The sequence below is a fragment of the Squalius cephalus genome (genome assembly GCF_949319135.1).
Source record: "Squalius cephalus genome assembly, chromosome: 11".
NCBI classification, from domain to species: domain Eukaryota; kingdom Metazoa; phylum Chordata; class Actinopteri; order Cypriniformes; family Leuciscidae; genus Squalius; species Squalius cephalus.
The window spans coordinates 7,719,573-7,734,772 of NC_137132.1; the positions used below are offsets into that span (position 1 = coordinate 7,719,573).

The 15,200-nt window shown below is 39.1% G+C and overlaps 1 protein-coding gene across 4 annotated transcripts in view; it reads right to left on the reverse strand.

Annotated features, from left to right (window-relative positions):
* The window catches only part of slc8a2b (solute carrier family 8 member 2b), a 111,020-nt gene that overhangs the window by 12,673 nt on the left and 83,147 nt on the right, over window positions 1–15,200 (reverse strand). For all 4 annotated transcript variants that reach the window (XM_079886740.1, XM_079886737.1, XM_079886739.1 and 1 more), the window contains exons 3-8: window positions 11,771–11,908; window positions 8,115–8,342; window positions 6,597–6,941; window positions 4,988–5,443; window positions 3,265–3,641; window positions 1,457–1,560 (exon numbers count right to left, since the gene is read on the reverse strand). In XM_079886740.1, coding sequence (XP_079742866.1) covers window positions 1,457–1,560; window positions 3,265–3,641; window positions 4,988–5,443; window positions 6,597–6,941; window positions 8,115–8,342; window positions 11,771–11,908 — 1,648 coding nt within the window. The remainder of the gene's footprint in view (window positions 1–1,456; window positions 1,561–3,264; window positions 3,642–4,987; window positions 5,444–6,596; window positions 6,942–8,114; window positions 8,343–11,770; window positions 11,909–15,200) is intronic.

Here is a 15,200-nt window from a genome sequence, read left to right on the forward strand (position 1 = left end):
TTCTTCCTGACAAAACGTGTACACTACGTAAACTAAACACCTGCCCGTAATCAACGGCGGCGTGACGTCGACCAGCGTAGCGTGCAAGCCTAGGGTTCGGTTCGGTGGAAAAAAATTCTAAGGTTCGGCAGAAACCGAACCCCGTTAAAAAACCCAATATTCGGCCGAATCCAAAGCCGAATCCTGGATTCGGTGCATCCCTAGTGTAAACCCTCCGGTGCTAATTGCACTGCTTCAACCGTCGTCTCTGGCATGGAATGCGGGCGCGCTAACAAGGTTGCTAAAGACCAAAGTATCTTGAGTCCAGGGGAGTGAGGTTTACACGCACAGCTCTTACTAGTTTGCCTCTATTAAACTCCTAAACCTCACTCCCATCTGGGTCACGGCACCAAATGTAATCCCTCCGGTCCAACTCGACCCGCTCCGAGCAGGATTTGAACTGGCGTCTCCCATGGGAGGTGGGCACGCAAACAAGGACGCAGTCTCTAGCATCAGTCCCTAACGCGCCTCTTAAGGCCAGGGGAGTGAGGTTTAGACGGAATTTGGACAGCTCTTACTAGCTAGCTCTTACTAGTTTCACTCACCCCCAAAGCCTCATTCTTATCCGGGTCACGGCACCAAATGAAATGCTCCGAGTGGGATTCAAACTGGCATGTCCGGCATGGGAGGCAGGCATGCTAACAAGGATGCTAGCTGGCCTCCGTTACACGATAATTTGATAATCTTGCTAATTTACACTTACACTTTTAAACCATTCCAGCACAAGAAGAGCCGAAAGAGAACTTAATTTGGTACTCGCATGCCGAAGCGAGCACACACAAAGAGGCAAATGATTCAGCATCTCCTTGAGCTTGAAAGAACACATACGCATAAAATATGTCAAAATACCTGTCTTGGCAAGTATTCTTGTAAACACAGTCGGTTATGTCTTGAGTGAACGTGAACAGTTGAGAAATAAACAGTATCATTAAATTGGATCCGTGCATTAAGTCTTAAAATGACAGCAGCCTATAAATACCTGCTGCTATCTAACATTAATTTTAATCAAACAACAAAACACATCTTTAACAAAGATTAATCTGTATTTAATTTATACAGTGAACACTAGAGTGTCATTTTACATTTAGGCCTAATTATAAAATATCTGTACCTGAATACTACAGTTCATTTATTTGCAACTTTGTTATATTGTATTTTATATATGCTTGTAATTGGTGTACTGTTTCTATTTTGCAGATCCAAAAAATGATCCGACCCGTGACTCAAAATCCGTAATATGATCCGAACCATGAGTTTTGTAATCCGCTGAACCACTACTGTCTAGATAGGCAGCTCATTAGGGCTGGAGCGAAGCCAACTGTATCGAAAATCACTTGAACCCGAATGTCAAATGAATTCCCAAAACCACTCTAAAACCAATAGAGCTACTTTCTTGTTCTCGTAGTGCAAAACACACCTGAGATGCCCCTCTTCAGCCAGCGAGGTTCCTCAAGAACGATGAAGAAATTCTCATGTTTCTCGTACTCTTCATCATCAATGATCCTCACCTGAAAGGTCTGACTGCAGACATGCACACACAAACACACACACACACAGACAAATTATACACAAGTAATCAGAAATTCAGGTGGTGGCTTTGAAGTCTCACATCGATTACTGCGACAAGTGACAGAAAACTGAGACGATGGCAGAAAGCTGGAAGTGCATAATGACACACACACAAACACGCACACACACACACACACACACACACACACACACACACACACACACACACACACACACACACACACACACACACACACACACACACACACACTATTATAAATACTTAATGCCATTCCTCAGGGGTCATGAACAGCAGCGCTCCACCCTGACATGAAATCACATTAAAAGAACTGATGAATGATCAACACACACACACACACGCACACACACACACACACACACACACACACACACACACACATAAACAACATACAAATACACATAGGCACAAAACCATGCTCACACAAATCATGGAAAAATGTAAGCATTTAAATCACTTCAAAAGGCTGCATATCAATATTTATTCACATTCACAGACACACATGCTCCCATTATAAAAAAACAAAATCCACAATGCTCTTTGTAAGGAAGCTACATTGTTGAGTAGGTTTGGATTTACCTCCAGCACAAACATGCACACAGGAAAATCGTAATGTTTAGTGCTCATCCATAATGTAGGACACTGTCAGGTTCATCCGGCATGGTCAGAAAAGACTCCAGACAGGCGGAAACGTTGCATCCACTAACTGATCTCATTGGCTCACGCATACTAAGCTAGCTCACTATAGCTCATTCTCCAGGGATTTGAACAAGTCCCGCCAAACATATATATTATAATGTCTCAAATCATGTGTCTTGTTCAGGGGAGGAGTTCGTCATTAGAAATTTTCGTCTGCTGGATGATAAAACGGGAGAAAAATCATATTGTAGGAGGAACCAGAGCTATATCCAGAGACAAGAGGATCACTGAGACAGTTATACACCCTAGCAACTGTCTATCAACTCTCTAGTAACTGTCTATCAACTCTCTAGTAACCACTCAGAACACCCTAGCAAATGCTTATAAACTTCCTACTCAGAATCCCATAGCAACTGCCTAGCTACTCTGGTAACCACTCAGAACACCCTAGCAACTCTCTAATAACCACTAACAACACAATAACAACTGCCTAGCAACACACTAGTAACCATTCAGAATGCCTACTTTAAGAAACTACCCAGAATATCCTGGAAACTGCCTAACAACTCTCTAGTAACCAGTAAGACCACCCTAGCAACTACCCAAATCTCTAGTAAGTAACCAATCAGGACACCTTTGCAACTGCTGAGCAACTCTCTATGAACCACTCAGAACACCCTAGCAACTCTTTAGTAACCACCCAGCACACCTAGCAACTGTCTAGCAACACACTAGTAACCACTCAGAGCACCTAAGCAACCACTCAGAATATCCTGGAAACTGCCAAGCAAGTCCCTAATAATAACCACTAAAACACCCTAGCAACTGTCTATAGACTTTCTATTAGCCGCTAAAATCACCAGGTAACCACCCAGAACACAATGGCAAATCTCTAGTAACAACTCAGAACACCCTAGCAACTACATAGGCATGCCCTGGCAACCACCCAGAACACTCTTACATCGTGGAAGTTAGTTATGCACAGCCAAACACAGCTATATCTGATTTCTTTCGTCTTTTCACAGAAGCACACTCACGTTGTCTGGTCGTTGGCGAATTCCAGCTCTCCGTGTGTGTCCTCATAGTCGACCCCTCCCCCATGGGCCGATCCGGGCTCTGTGTGGTACGGAATGATCACGGTTCCGCGGGCGCCAGAGTTCCGGACCACCGTCACCTCCATGGTGCCCACGCTCTCGCTCACTCGCACCATGTGGTCTGTAAAAGTGAAGATCCCCGCGTGGTCGTCGTCCAGGATGGTGACCGTAGCCATCAGCGGTTCCACCAGACGGGCCTTGGGACCCTGATCCGTGTCGTCACTCTCAAACATACCCTCCGCATCACCGATACGCAGATTCAGCAAACGCACAAAGAAATGTTCGTCTTCCTCAAAGATGTCATCGTCGATGATTCCCACCTAGAAAGAGACATACAGATGTCTATAAACTTTCAGTGAAGTGATTTTACTTCAGTACAGCTCAGAACATGCACCGTGGACAAGTACTTTAGTGACTTAACATTCATCACACATGGATTTGTAGGGCTCTGATTTTTCAGATCAATGCATCTGTCATTCTGAATCCTCTCTGTCTTTTTGGTAAAGAGACTGTCAATCATTGTCACTCCCCAATGACAGACTCTACAGCCCTGTTGCCATGGATACACAGCCCTGTCCATCTCAGCAGAGTGGATGTTTGTCTCAAAGGATGTGTACAACATGAAAGATTAAGAGGCTTTTAAGGTACAGAATAAAGCATTGTCCTTGAGACTCACCTGTTCATGAAAGATTCCTGTTAATGGATGAAAAAGAATCAGTACTAGACTAAACCTTTTGATCTAGGACTTCTAGAAACTGTATGTGGTGAACATGCTCTAAGAAAACTTAAAAGTAAGCTTATAGTAACTTACTTATAAAGTAAGTAACTTAGAAAGTAACTTATAGTACTGCAATGCTCACACAAATACTGTTTTCATGATCAATCATTGGTATCACTTCCGATGTGATTGGTATCACATACTCAGATACTTGAGACTATCACTAGTCGAGACCAGATCCACTTGCAGGTTGTTCAACTGATTAAAATTCTGTTCAGATAAAGTATCTGAATATTCAAACTGAATATTTAGATACTTGAGACCATCCCAACTGATTAATCATCTACATCAGCTTGGGCCATCTTATGACCATAAATGGTCAGTTTGAACAAGGTAGATACCATGTAAAACCATCTACTGGTTTCTGCTTTACCAAACTTTATGTTGAAGACATGTTCTGAGAAAACTTAAAAAGAAAGAATTGTGTAGTACTACGAAGTTCATGCAAATACTTTTCATGATCAATCATTGGTGACACTTCCGAATATTCGGATACTTGAGACCATCCCAACTTCTTAACCAGCTTGGACAAGATTTTGAGCATAAATGATCAGTTTGGACAAGATAGAGAAACCATGTAAAACCATCTACCAGTTTCTGCTGGACCAAACTTTATGTTGTGGACATGTTCTTAGAAAACGTACGAAAAAAAGAAACGTATAGAACAACAAAGTTCATGCAAATACTTTTCATGATCAATCATTAGTGATACTTCTGAATATTCGGATACTTGAGACCATCCCAACTGATTAACCATCTAGACCAGCTGGGACCAGATAATGAGCATAAATGATCCGTTGGGACAATATATAAACCTTGCAAAACCATCTACTGGTTTAAGCTGGATTTACAAGCAATGTTTTCTTTTCTCCTTTCACTCCTTCTCACCTTAATGTCTTTCTTGGTTTCTCCAGGTTTGAACACCAGCGTCCCTTCGCAGTACTTATAATCTGATCCAGCGTTGGCCGTGCCATCTTCTGTACAGTAGTCAATGTAGAAAGTGCTCTCCCCCAGGCCTCCTCGACACACCACAGGTATCATGATGGCGCCGCAGTTCTCCATGCACTGGACATGCGCGCTCTCGAAGGAGATGCGGCTGCAGACGGCCAGATCGGACTCCTCCAAAGGCTCGGTGCCGCCCACCACAACAGTGCGGCGAGAGTGATCAGCCGTGTGTTTCTTCAGCACATTACCGGCCCCAATCATCATGCGTGTGGCCTGGACACGATAAAAAGCACGACTTTTCTGCTGATGAAGGAGGGCGTAGTAGTTGGCCAAGTCTACCAGCTGATCCAGCTCCTTATCTGGATATTTCTGCTTCAGGTCCTTCAGGATACGGATCACCTGCCAAGCAACATTCAAAGGTCAGTGGCAGTTCTGCAAGTCCAATTTCAGTTCTGTCATAATATACTCTCCCTAGTGCTGTTTCAAACCTGAAAATAGCTGTGGCTTTCAATGCTCAATGCGAGCATATGACTCACTCTGCCAAGTTTTACGTCAATGACACCAACCAAACATAATTGGTTCTCACAAATTGTGAGTCAAATGCAAATTAGATTTGAGACTTGTAGCTGAGGGAAAGAACTTAAATTTCAGCCTGTTCCTCACGTTAAGCTATCACTATACTACACAAGACATGGAATATAGCACCTTCGCTGTATGGACATTGCTTACAGTTATTTTTTACTTTTCTGGAGTTTCGCAACTGACACTTTGACGCTTCAAAAAGGTTCATAAAGAGATTGTGAAACGAATCCATATGAATTGAGCGGTTTAGTCAGAATTTTCTGAAGAGACTCGATCGCTTTATATGATGATCAGATTTAATTTAGGCTTTTATTCACATATCAGTGAATATAAACAGAAGCTCAACCAAACCTGCTTGACGCGTGAGAACAAACCTCATTGGTTCTTTCAGTTTACCACAACTGATGTGTGAGTTGATGAATGAATAAAAGCCCAAATTCAATCTGTTCATCACATAAAGCGATTGTGTCTCTTCAGAAACTTTTGGACTAAACCACTCAAATCACATGGATTAGTTTTCTGATCGCTTTATGAACTTTTTGAAACGTCAAAGTGGCAGTGTGAAGCTGTCAATGGAGGGACAGAAAGCTCTCAGATTTCATCAAAAAGATCTCCATTTGTGTTCCGAAGATGAATCCAGTCTTACGGGATTGGAAAGACATACAGTAAGGGCGAGTAATTAATGACAGAATTTTCACTTTTGGGTGAACTATCCCATGGTTATGGGTTCCATGGTTATTGAAAAAATATAAGATGGGAATAAAACAATTATATTTCAGTGCTTTGGCGTTTACTCTGAAAACTTTTGTGTTTTCTCTCAAAACTTTTGTGTTCCCCTGAGAAACTTTTTAGTACGGTGTCTCGGATTGTCAGGATGAAAAACATGTCAACCAAGGTGAAATTTAAAGTTCTGTGAGTGGGTATCGATGCATAAATGTTTGTTTAAATGAGTGCATGTGTATCTTCTCACTTCTTTACGACTCTCGTCCAGTTCCTTGGCACCGTCCATGTAAACGGTCGTGCTGTTGGAGTTGGGTAGAGTTGCCATGGTGCCTGTTGTGTTGCCGGTCCCATCCTGGTAATGTTCCTGTGTGCCGATCCCTATGGCTCCACCCCTCAGTGGAAACTTGCCGTCCATCAACATCTCCATACCTTTGGGGGTCATTTCCCCCTCTGTCTCAACAACAACACCTGTTCTTTTGTCGGCACGGTAGCGTTTGGACATGTACTTGTAGAAAAGGAGGCGCCGGTCAGCAATCCACGCCAGAATCACACAAACGGGGAAATAGCAGAGAGTGACAAGAGCTTCCCATATCTACACACACACATACACATCAATACAGCAAACACACAAAGTAAACAGAGCACAGATTAGTGCTTTGGAGAGAAAAGACCACAGCAAACAAAAGAAAAACAAACAGTCTGATATGAAACAAGTAAAGAGGCACTTCTAGCTACATTAAACAGAGACAAACAGCTCGGTACCTGCTCACTTCACCATTACAAATGACTCAATATGGTCTTGTTGTCTGAAGGACCAGTAGATAAACAACATTTATAATCATTTCGTGTGACTTAGTAAAGCACAGTGTTTGTCACACACATATTGTACTTGTATAAACGAGTAAATCTGCCAAAAAATGTCCTAGTCACATTTCAAGTTAAAATCAAAAGAAAAAAATAGATATTATATTTTTTTATTAATAAAATAAAGTTCTTTTCTATGAACAGTAAGTTTTTTTTACATTGCTTTGTATTATTTTCATGACAATTAAGCACATTTCACTGCCAAATTCTCATAACTGTAATATCTCCAGACTGTTACTTTTGAGTTTTCAGTAATCCTCAATATTCTCAATGGTCATTCTCATTAGATTCTCATTAGTGTAAATCGTTACTTTTCACATTTCAGTAATGAGAATGAGATTTTTTTAGACATTTATTAAAGGGATTTGTGGTGAAGTTATCATAATTGTCATGAAAATATATGCAATGCAAAATATCTTTAATGTTCTTTGGCAATTGCATATCAAGTGTTATTTTTTTTGTATTATATGCATAAATATGCATGTACTATATGTTACTTTGCATATAGCGAAACTAATATGTACATTATAAAACTGAATAAAAACGTGCTGATTTTAGGGATGAAACATGACCTGGACCTAATATAGTTTTGTGGGATTCACACACGCACGCACACACGCACACACACGCACACACACAGACACACGCAATGATTTTTATACCCTACAAACTGTATATTCTATCCCCTAACCCTAACCCTACCATCACAAAAAAAACTTTCCGCATTTTTGCATTTTCAAAAAACATAATTTAATATGATTTATAAGTTGTTTTCCTCATGGGGACCAAAAAAAAGTCCTGTAAGGTAAAAACATTTCTGGTATTGCCATCCTTGTGGGGAAAACGTAGGGTTTACCACGACCACACACACACACACTCACGCACGCACGCGCACACACACCTCCACGACTCCAGGTGAGATGACCGCCAGGATCATGTAGAGCCAGATGTAAGCGAAGATACTCCAGAACGCGGTGATGAAGAAGACTCTCAGATGTTTAATCTTCCTCACTTCGCCTTCAGGAATCACCCACACACAGATTCCAATGATCACAAACATATTAAAGGCAGCGCTGCCCACAATGGTGCCTGGACCCAGCTCACCGGACTCAAAACCATGACCACACACCTGAAACACACAACATCACAGCCAATCAGAACACATCTGAGCTTTACTGTATACAGTAGCAATGTGGAGCAGCAGATTTTTGGGCCAATGAGATTTTGTGAGTTAGTTTAAGTTATAGGAATTTTGTTATTTGCTTTAGTCATTTTTATTTTGTTAGTATGTTTTATTTTATAGTTTTTTTGTTTACACTTTAATTTAATTTACATGTATATTTACTTCAGTTTTAGTTTGAGTAATTTTAGTACTTCAAGTTAAACTTATTTATTTCAACATTTCTAATTTTCATTCATTTTTAAAAAGTTTTTCATCTACTTTTAAAAAATTTATTTCAACTTTACTTCAATTGAACTCAACAATTTTTAATTACATGTTTTTTAGGCCACAATGCTATCGGCTCCAACAATAGTTTTTAGCAACCAACAACAAAACTGATTGAAGTTTGAAAGATGATGTATAAGGTAATAAAATGCAGAAAGGGGTTGAGGCACGAATTAAATAAAAAGGCTGAATCTATTCGCAAGCAGTTGATGTTTAATGAAAACAAACTCATATAAACACTTCTTAAATACAAAACACAGCAAACAGAACAACCACTCAGTAAAGAAAGATGAGATTGGACCAAGAACATAACAAACACAGGGCTATACAGTATATACAAACGTAGAGCAATAAAGGAAATGAGAAACAGGTGCAGAGAATCAATCAAACAATGAATCACCATAGAAACAAAGCAAACACAGGAAGTCCAACTCAAACAAAACTCAAACATGGACCAGACATGACAATGGCTACTCTTAGCTTTGCAGCTGTTCATTGTCAACAAGAACATCTCCTATCAACCAAATTGGGAAAGATATACAATGCTATGCAATATTATGAGGGTGTACGATCACGAACGACACGATAATTCATGTTCTATTATGTAGTATGTAGCATGTTCTCTGGTAATTTCATCTTGTAATGCCATTGTAATGCACTTTTCCAATTAGTTCAAAGTTAGTTCCAGTTTCCAAGTTGTAAATTCACACTTTCCAAGTTGAATGGAGCGCAGAATTCGGCCTATGCAAACATTTCAGCGTTTAAATGGTTCAATTAAATGACAGAACAGACAAAACAATTCAACAAGAGACGAATTGTGTCACTTTCCTCTTCAACATTAGATCAATGAGAAATGGGTGTTATTCAGATTCAGTAACATTCAATGTCACTTTCACTGAATATCCTTAATAATGAAGTGAATGTCCTTGGGGAAGATAAAACAAACAAAAAAAGAATGAAATAAAAAGCACGCAGGTGTTGTTTATCTATGCTGGGGCTCTATCACTGATATATCTACACCAGGCGGCGAACCTTTGGGATCAGTCTGCGACAAACAGATAAATCAACCAGTGTCTCCTTTCCAGCTGAGCTTGCAATGAGATTTCACACTTCTGACGCCAAAATCTGCCAGACTGCATCTCCTTCACTGCAATGTTTCAAGATGAACGATGCATTGTGCTTACGTTGTTTAGATGCGTTTGTCGTACAACAATAATCCCGCTGTGTACGTGAAACCCTTGAGTGAAACACAGAGGCCTGACGGATGTCCTAACACATTAGATCAAGAGATTCAGAGTGACAAACAACGTGGAGAGGCTAATGCGTGGCAATAAAGCTGAGCTAGAGCTCCACTGACGTGCTAAATGTTGGCCGAGACAGCGGTGAGCGTCTCCCGCAGGCACAGTCTCACAGATCTGAGAAAGCGTTTGATTCCATGCTGTGGATGAAGAGGAACGAAGGAGCGTCTCATTAATAAACATGATCTGGACACTCATTAGCGAGAGCAGCGATCAGCATGCATCTCTCTAACCATCTCCATCTACATCTTAAACGGCCAAGACGCTGTGTGACCCATCAAAATGCTCTGACAAACACATTTTCTGTCCTGTTTTTGCAAACATACAACTGAAACAGAAAGTGCCCTGCTGAAAAATAACGTGTAAAAAAGTGTGCAAAAGCTGGGAGATTATGTTACTAGATAGATACTATATTTTAGTATGACACTATTATAGTTTTTGTTTATATACTGAATTAGACTTTATTTGTATATTTTCATTTTAATTTTAGTTAAAGTTTAAGAATTTTATCGTGCTTTTGTCATTTTTATGTCTATAGGTACGTTCACGCCATGTTGTAATTACCGTAATTACGAGATTTCAACTTGTAAAAAGCGTTCACGTCCTTGTAGAGCTCGTAATTACAATTTGTAAGCTGTGAATTTTCTGAGAGCTCCTACTTGAACCACATGAACACTGGACCACCTGACCGTGTTGACGTCTCAAAATTACGGTAATTGCGATATGGCATGAATGCAGCATATATACAGTAGTTTTAATTAAGTTTTAGTTTTAGGGTTTACACAACAGCAATGTACTAAAAATGGAAAAACGTACAGATGACAATGTTTTCAAAACAATTCCCGTTCACATGGAGCTGCAAAAACGCCTAAAAATGTTGTATTCTGCTGCCAGGCCAGTAGTTGGCGATGTTACTGTACGTTGTAAAGAAACACTACAACATGCGCATGATATCACTGTTTTCAAAAATTTACATTTTTGTTGATTTTCACAGAGACAATAACGGTATAGTTTTCTAAAACTTGCACTTTGAAACCCGTTTTCAAAAGTTTGTTGTTGTGTAAATGAACGGTCAAAACGCATAAAAAGTTTTCCATTTTTAGTTGAAATCAGTGTGTTAACGGCCCCTTGGTTATTTAAATACATCAACTTGAATAAACTGAACAAAAATAAGAAATGTTGCTTTGTCAACTAGCTGAAGTAATACATTTAAAATTAAATAAATGTATAAAATTAATACAAATAAAATAAAATAAAATAATTTTAATATTAAATAATATGAATACATTTAAAGTTTTCAAAATTTTATTTTAGTTAATGTTATTCTTTTTTTTCAAATAATGAAAATGTTTTTATGGGTTTAATTTTAGTTTTAGTTAACAATAATAACCCTGCATCACAGCCTGGCAAAATTCATGACTAATGTGAGTACTTTTGTAAGTTTCTTGTATTCTACACATTTTTGTATGTGCCCCTGAGAGCAAGATGAGTAACAATATTTATATACATTTTCCCAGAAAGAGAGAAAGACTGTACATTTTTAAATGCTAAAATTTCTCAAAGCTGAAGCCACAAAACATATATTTTATTTTCATGAATCTATAAATTATGGATGGATCGTGCTTCAATGCAAACAGAATGAAAAGACAAATCATCACCTAAATTATGAGTGGTAATGTTGCTAATGAAATAGTAAAACCCCAGGCTACGCTAATGAGGGTTTAGCCATCTGCTGTGAATGCAATAAGTAGTTAAGCAGTTAATTGTCGAAGAAAGGCTTCCTAACTTGTACATTTGTCAAGTCTCACCCACCTCAATGACTGACAGGAGAATTTCAGGGGCGGAGGATCCAAGTGCCATCAGGGTCAAATTTGACACGGTCTCGTTCCAGATTCTCACAGTGGCCACCGACGTTTCTCCGCTGGGCATGGTGATGGTCACTTCTTTTTCCTGGGAGAGCAGAAGGGAACATGTTCAGGATACAGACAGCTAGTCATTATTGCTAACTAAAGCCTGACAGGTTCTTGCAGCAGGGTCGTGCACCACTTAGGATGTAATTGAATTTGAACTGAGGAAGCAAACAGAATGCAGAAATGCAGTTCAATTCTAAATGGAATTTTCAAAATGAAAAAAAAAAAATGAATTTAATATTTAAACCATCAAAATATGCAGAACATATTTTATATAAATACATACACTGCCATTCAAATTTTTTAAAAATGTTTTTAAAAGAAGTCTCTTCTGCACACCAAGGCTGGATTTATTTGATTACAAATACAAAAACAAACCGTAACATTGTGAAATATTATTACAATTTGAAATAACTGTTTTCTATTTTAATATATTATAAAATGTAATTTATTCCTGTGATCAAAGCTGAATTTTCAGCATCATTACTCCAGTTTTCAGTGTCACAATGTCCTTCAGAAATCAGTATAATATGATGACTTGCTGCTCAAGAAACATTTATTATTATTATCAATGAAAAAATGTGTGTAAAAAACATTTTCAGGATGAAAAACCGCCAAACTGTATAAAAACCCTGAGGCACAGACAACCATCATACTCACACTCCACAACTCAATAATGCGCCGCTATGCTGTCAGAGATCATAATTCTGGTATGGTGTTTTTATTGTTTGCACTTTCATTGCACCTGAAGTCAGTCAAACTGTCATGGTTCAGTTGTTCCTTTTGAGATAGAAGAGTTCAAGTCTAGTTTTTCTGCCTGGTTTGACCTGGAGGCTCTAGAGTGTGTGTGTGCCTCTGATCCAGTGCAATGCAGAGCTGGAAACACTTCCCTTTATTAATTTGCAACTCGCATTACAGGAATTATGACTACCCTTCAGAATGATGCATCTAAGGCAGTCTGTGCCTGCATGTGTGAGACGTCAAGTCAAGAAAGGACTCAGACAGCTGATTTCTTTATGATTCAGTGCTAAAACATGCTAAAAAAGGTAGAAATGTGTTAAAACATGCTAACAACATGGTAAAACATGCTAGCAACGTGCTAATTCAAGCTAGCAACATGTTAAACATGCTAATTCATACTAGCAATGTGGTAAAACATGGTAGTAACATGCTAATTCATGTTAGCAATGTCCATGTTAACAATGTGGTAAAACATGGTAGTAACATGCTAATTCATGTTAGCAATGTGCATGTTAGCAATGTGGTAAAACATGGTAGTAACATGCTAATTCATGTTAGCAATGAGGTAAAACATGTTATCAACATGCTAATTCATGTTAGCAACATGCTAAAAATGTGTTAAAACAAATTACAATTATTTTTTACAATTATTCATGAGATCATTCATGCATTATAAGGTGCATTACAAGGCATAATGAATGCATAAAAAAAACTTTATAATGCATTAGCAGTAGCGCGGGAAGGGGGGTGCTGCGGGGGCTGCAGCCCCCTCGTCATAGCATCAACACCCCCAAGTGGGGGGCTGTGGACTAACATAATACTGTACTTTAAAAACGTGAAATAAAAATAAATAAATGGACAGCGTTAACGAACTCTCTTATGCCTAATGTAGTGAGTGTTCAAGCTACGGAGAAAATGAAATAAAGTTTGAATTTGTCATGCTTTGTTCTGATCAGAGCACGTGAACGGAGAGCGCATTTCTGAATATTCTGCTCCGCTCGCTCATTCCGCTCAGGGTCGCTCGCTCAACCCAGAATGGCCTGCTGGGAATAAGGGCTGCCTCCGACTAAAGTTTATTTCTAGTCGACTAGTAGTTGTTCATTTAAAACATTAGTGGACAAATCGCCCCTTTATATTAATTTTATTACTTAAATAGGCTATATACAGGATAATGAGCGTGTACATAATATAGCAGCATTCAAGCGCACGGCCGCACGCATAAAGATTACCACAAAGAACCAGCAAAATTATGAATATGTCAAAAATAGCAAGGAGACATTTTGTTTATTAATAAACTGGGCCCGGTTTCCCGATAACGCTCACTCTTAGCGCGCTAAGAAAGCTCGAAAGATATATCTTACCAAAGTTGTTTATGTTCCTAAGTGTGTTCCCCGAACCATACCTTAGGAAGCTGCTTAAGATATGCCTTCTTACGTGCGACGTTACCTGGCGCTGTCCGTGGCGATGGTGCTGAATTGTTTGATATCGATGGCTCGAGAATCAATTATTCTCTCGTGCAGGGGCTGTTTATGTGAGAAAAAGCGGTGATCTTTATAAATGAAGCACTTCAGAAATAGTTGAAATTGCAATTTATTATGATTATTGGATATTATAAAAAATAATCCAAACTATAATAGCCTAGCCTACATATTTTAAAATTGTAACATACAGTATATTGCTGCCACAATAACCTTTTCAAACATTTACGTGCCTTCTTCTCTTTCCCATTTTTGTTCGCTGAGGTGGAGCTGCGATGAAATATTGTTCTTGTAAATACTTTCCAGCATTTCAGTAATAAAAGTTTACATCTTGCGTACGGTGCTCGGCAGTGATCAAAAAGGATTTAAACCGTGAATTTTGAATCTCTTGTAAACTCAGAGATGTGGATTCAGACGGCAATTAAATTACCACACGACCTGTTTGTCAAAAAACAGAAGGTACTGATTTGGCCAGGGATTTTTACGCGGGTTGGGTGAGAAAAACACTGATATTATGGATTCGGACGGCACTAAAATCACCGACTTACCCCTGTAAATGTTTAAAATACCGGACGAGCCCATGAGAAACAATATTAGCGTCCGAATAGGACTTAACTGACAGTAGCCTATGCTTTCACTGGCCTTTAAAAGAGCGTTTTAATTAAATTAATAATATTGTATAATAATATAATTAAAAATCTAACAACAATCAGTGTAATGACAATTTTATTCTTTGCATGAAAACACTTGAATTAGCCTAATTTAATACTGTCTGGGTGTATTAAAACTTCAGAATTATATTCATATAGACCTGCAACAGTGATAAGGTAAAGCTAAGAGTGGTCCAGACCAACCTTACGAAAGTGTGACTTACAGAAGATATACTTAGCGAACGAACGTTTCGGGAATCGTGCCATAAGGTTAAGAGAGAGGTTAAGGAATAGGTTAAGAACAACTTAGAGATAAGAACGCTTTGGGAAACCGGGCCCTGGTGTTTTCTGTGTCGCTGCAAAGATGAAGTTGGTGATCCGGACTCGCCATGAACGCCAGAGAGAAATGCACATTTCATATGGATTACATAATCAGGGTGTAGCCTATTTCTTTTCGTTTTGA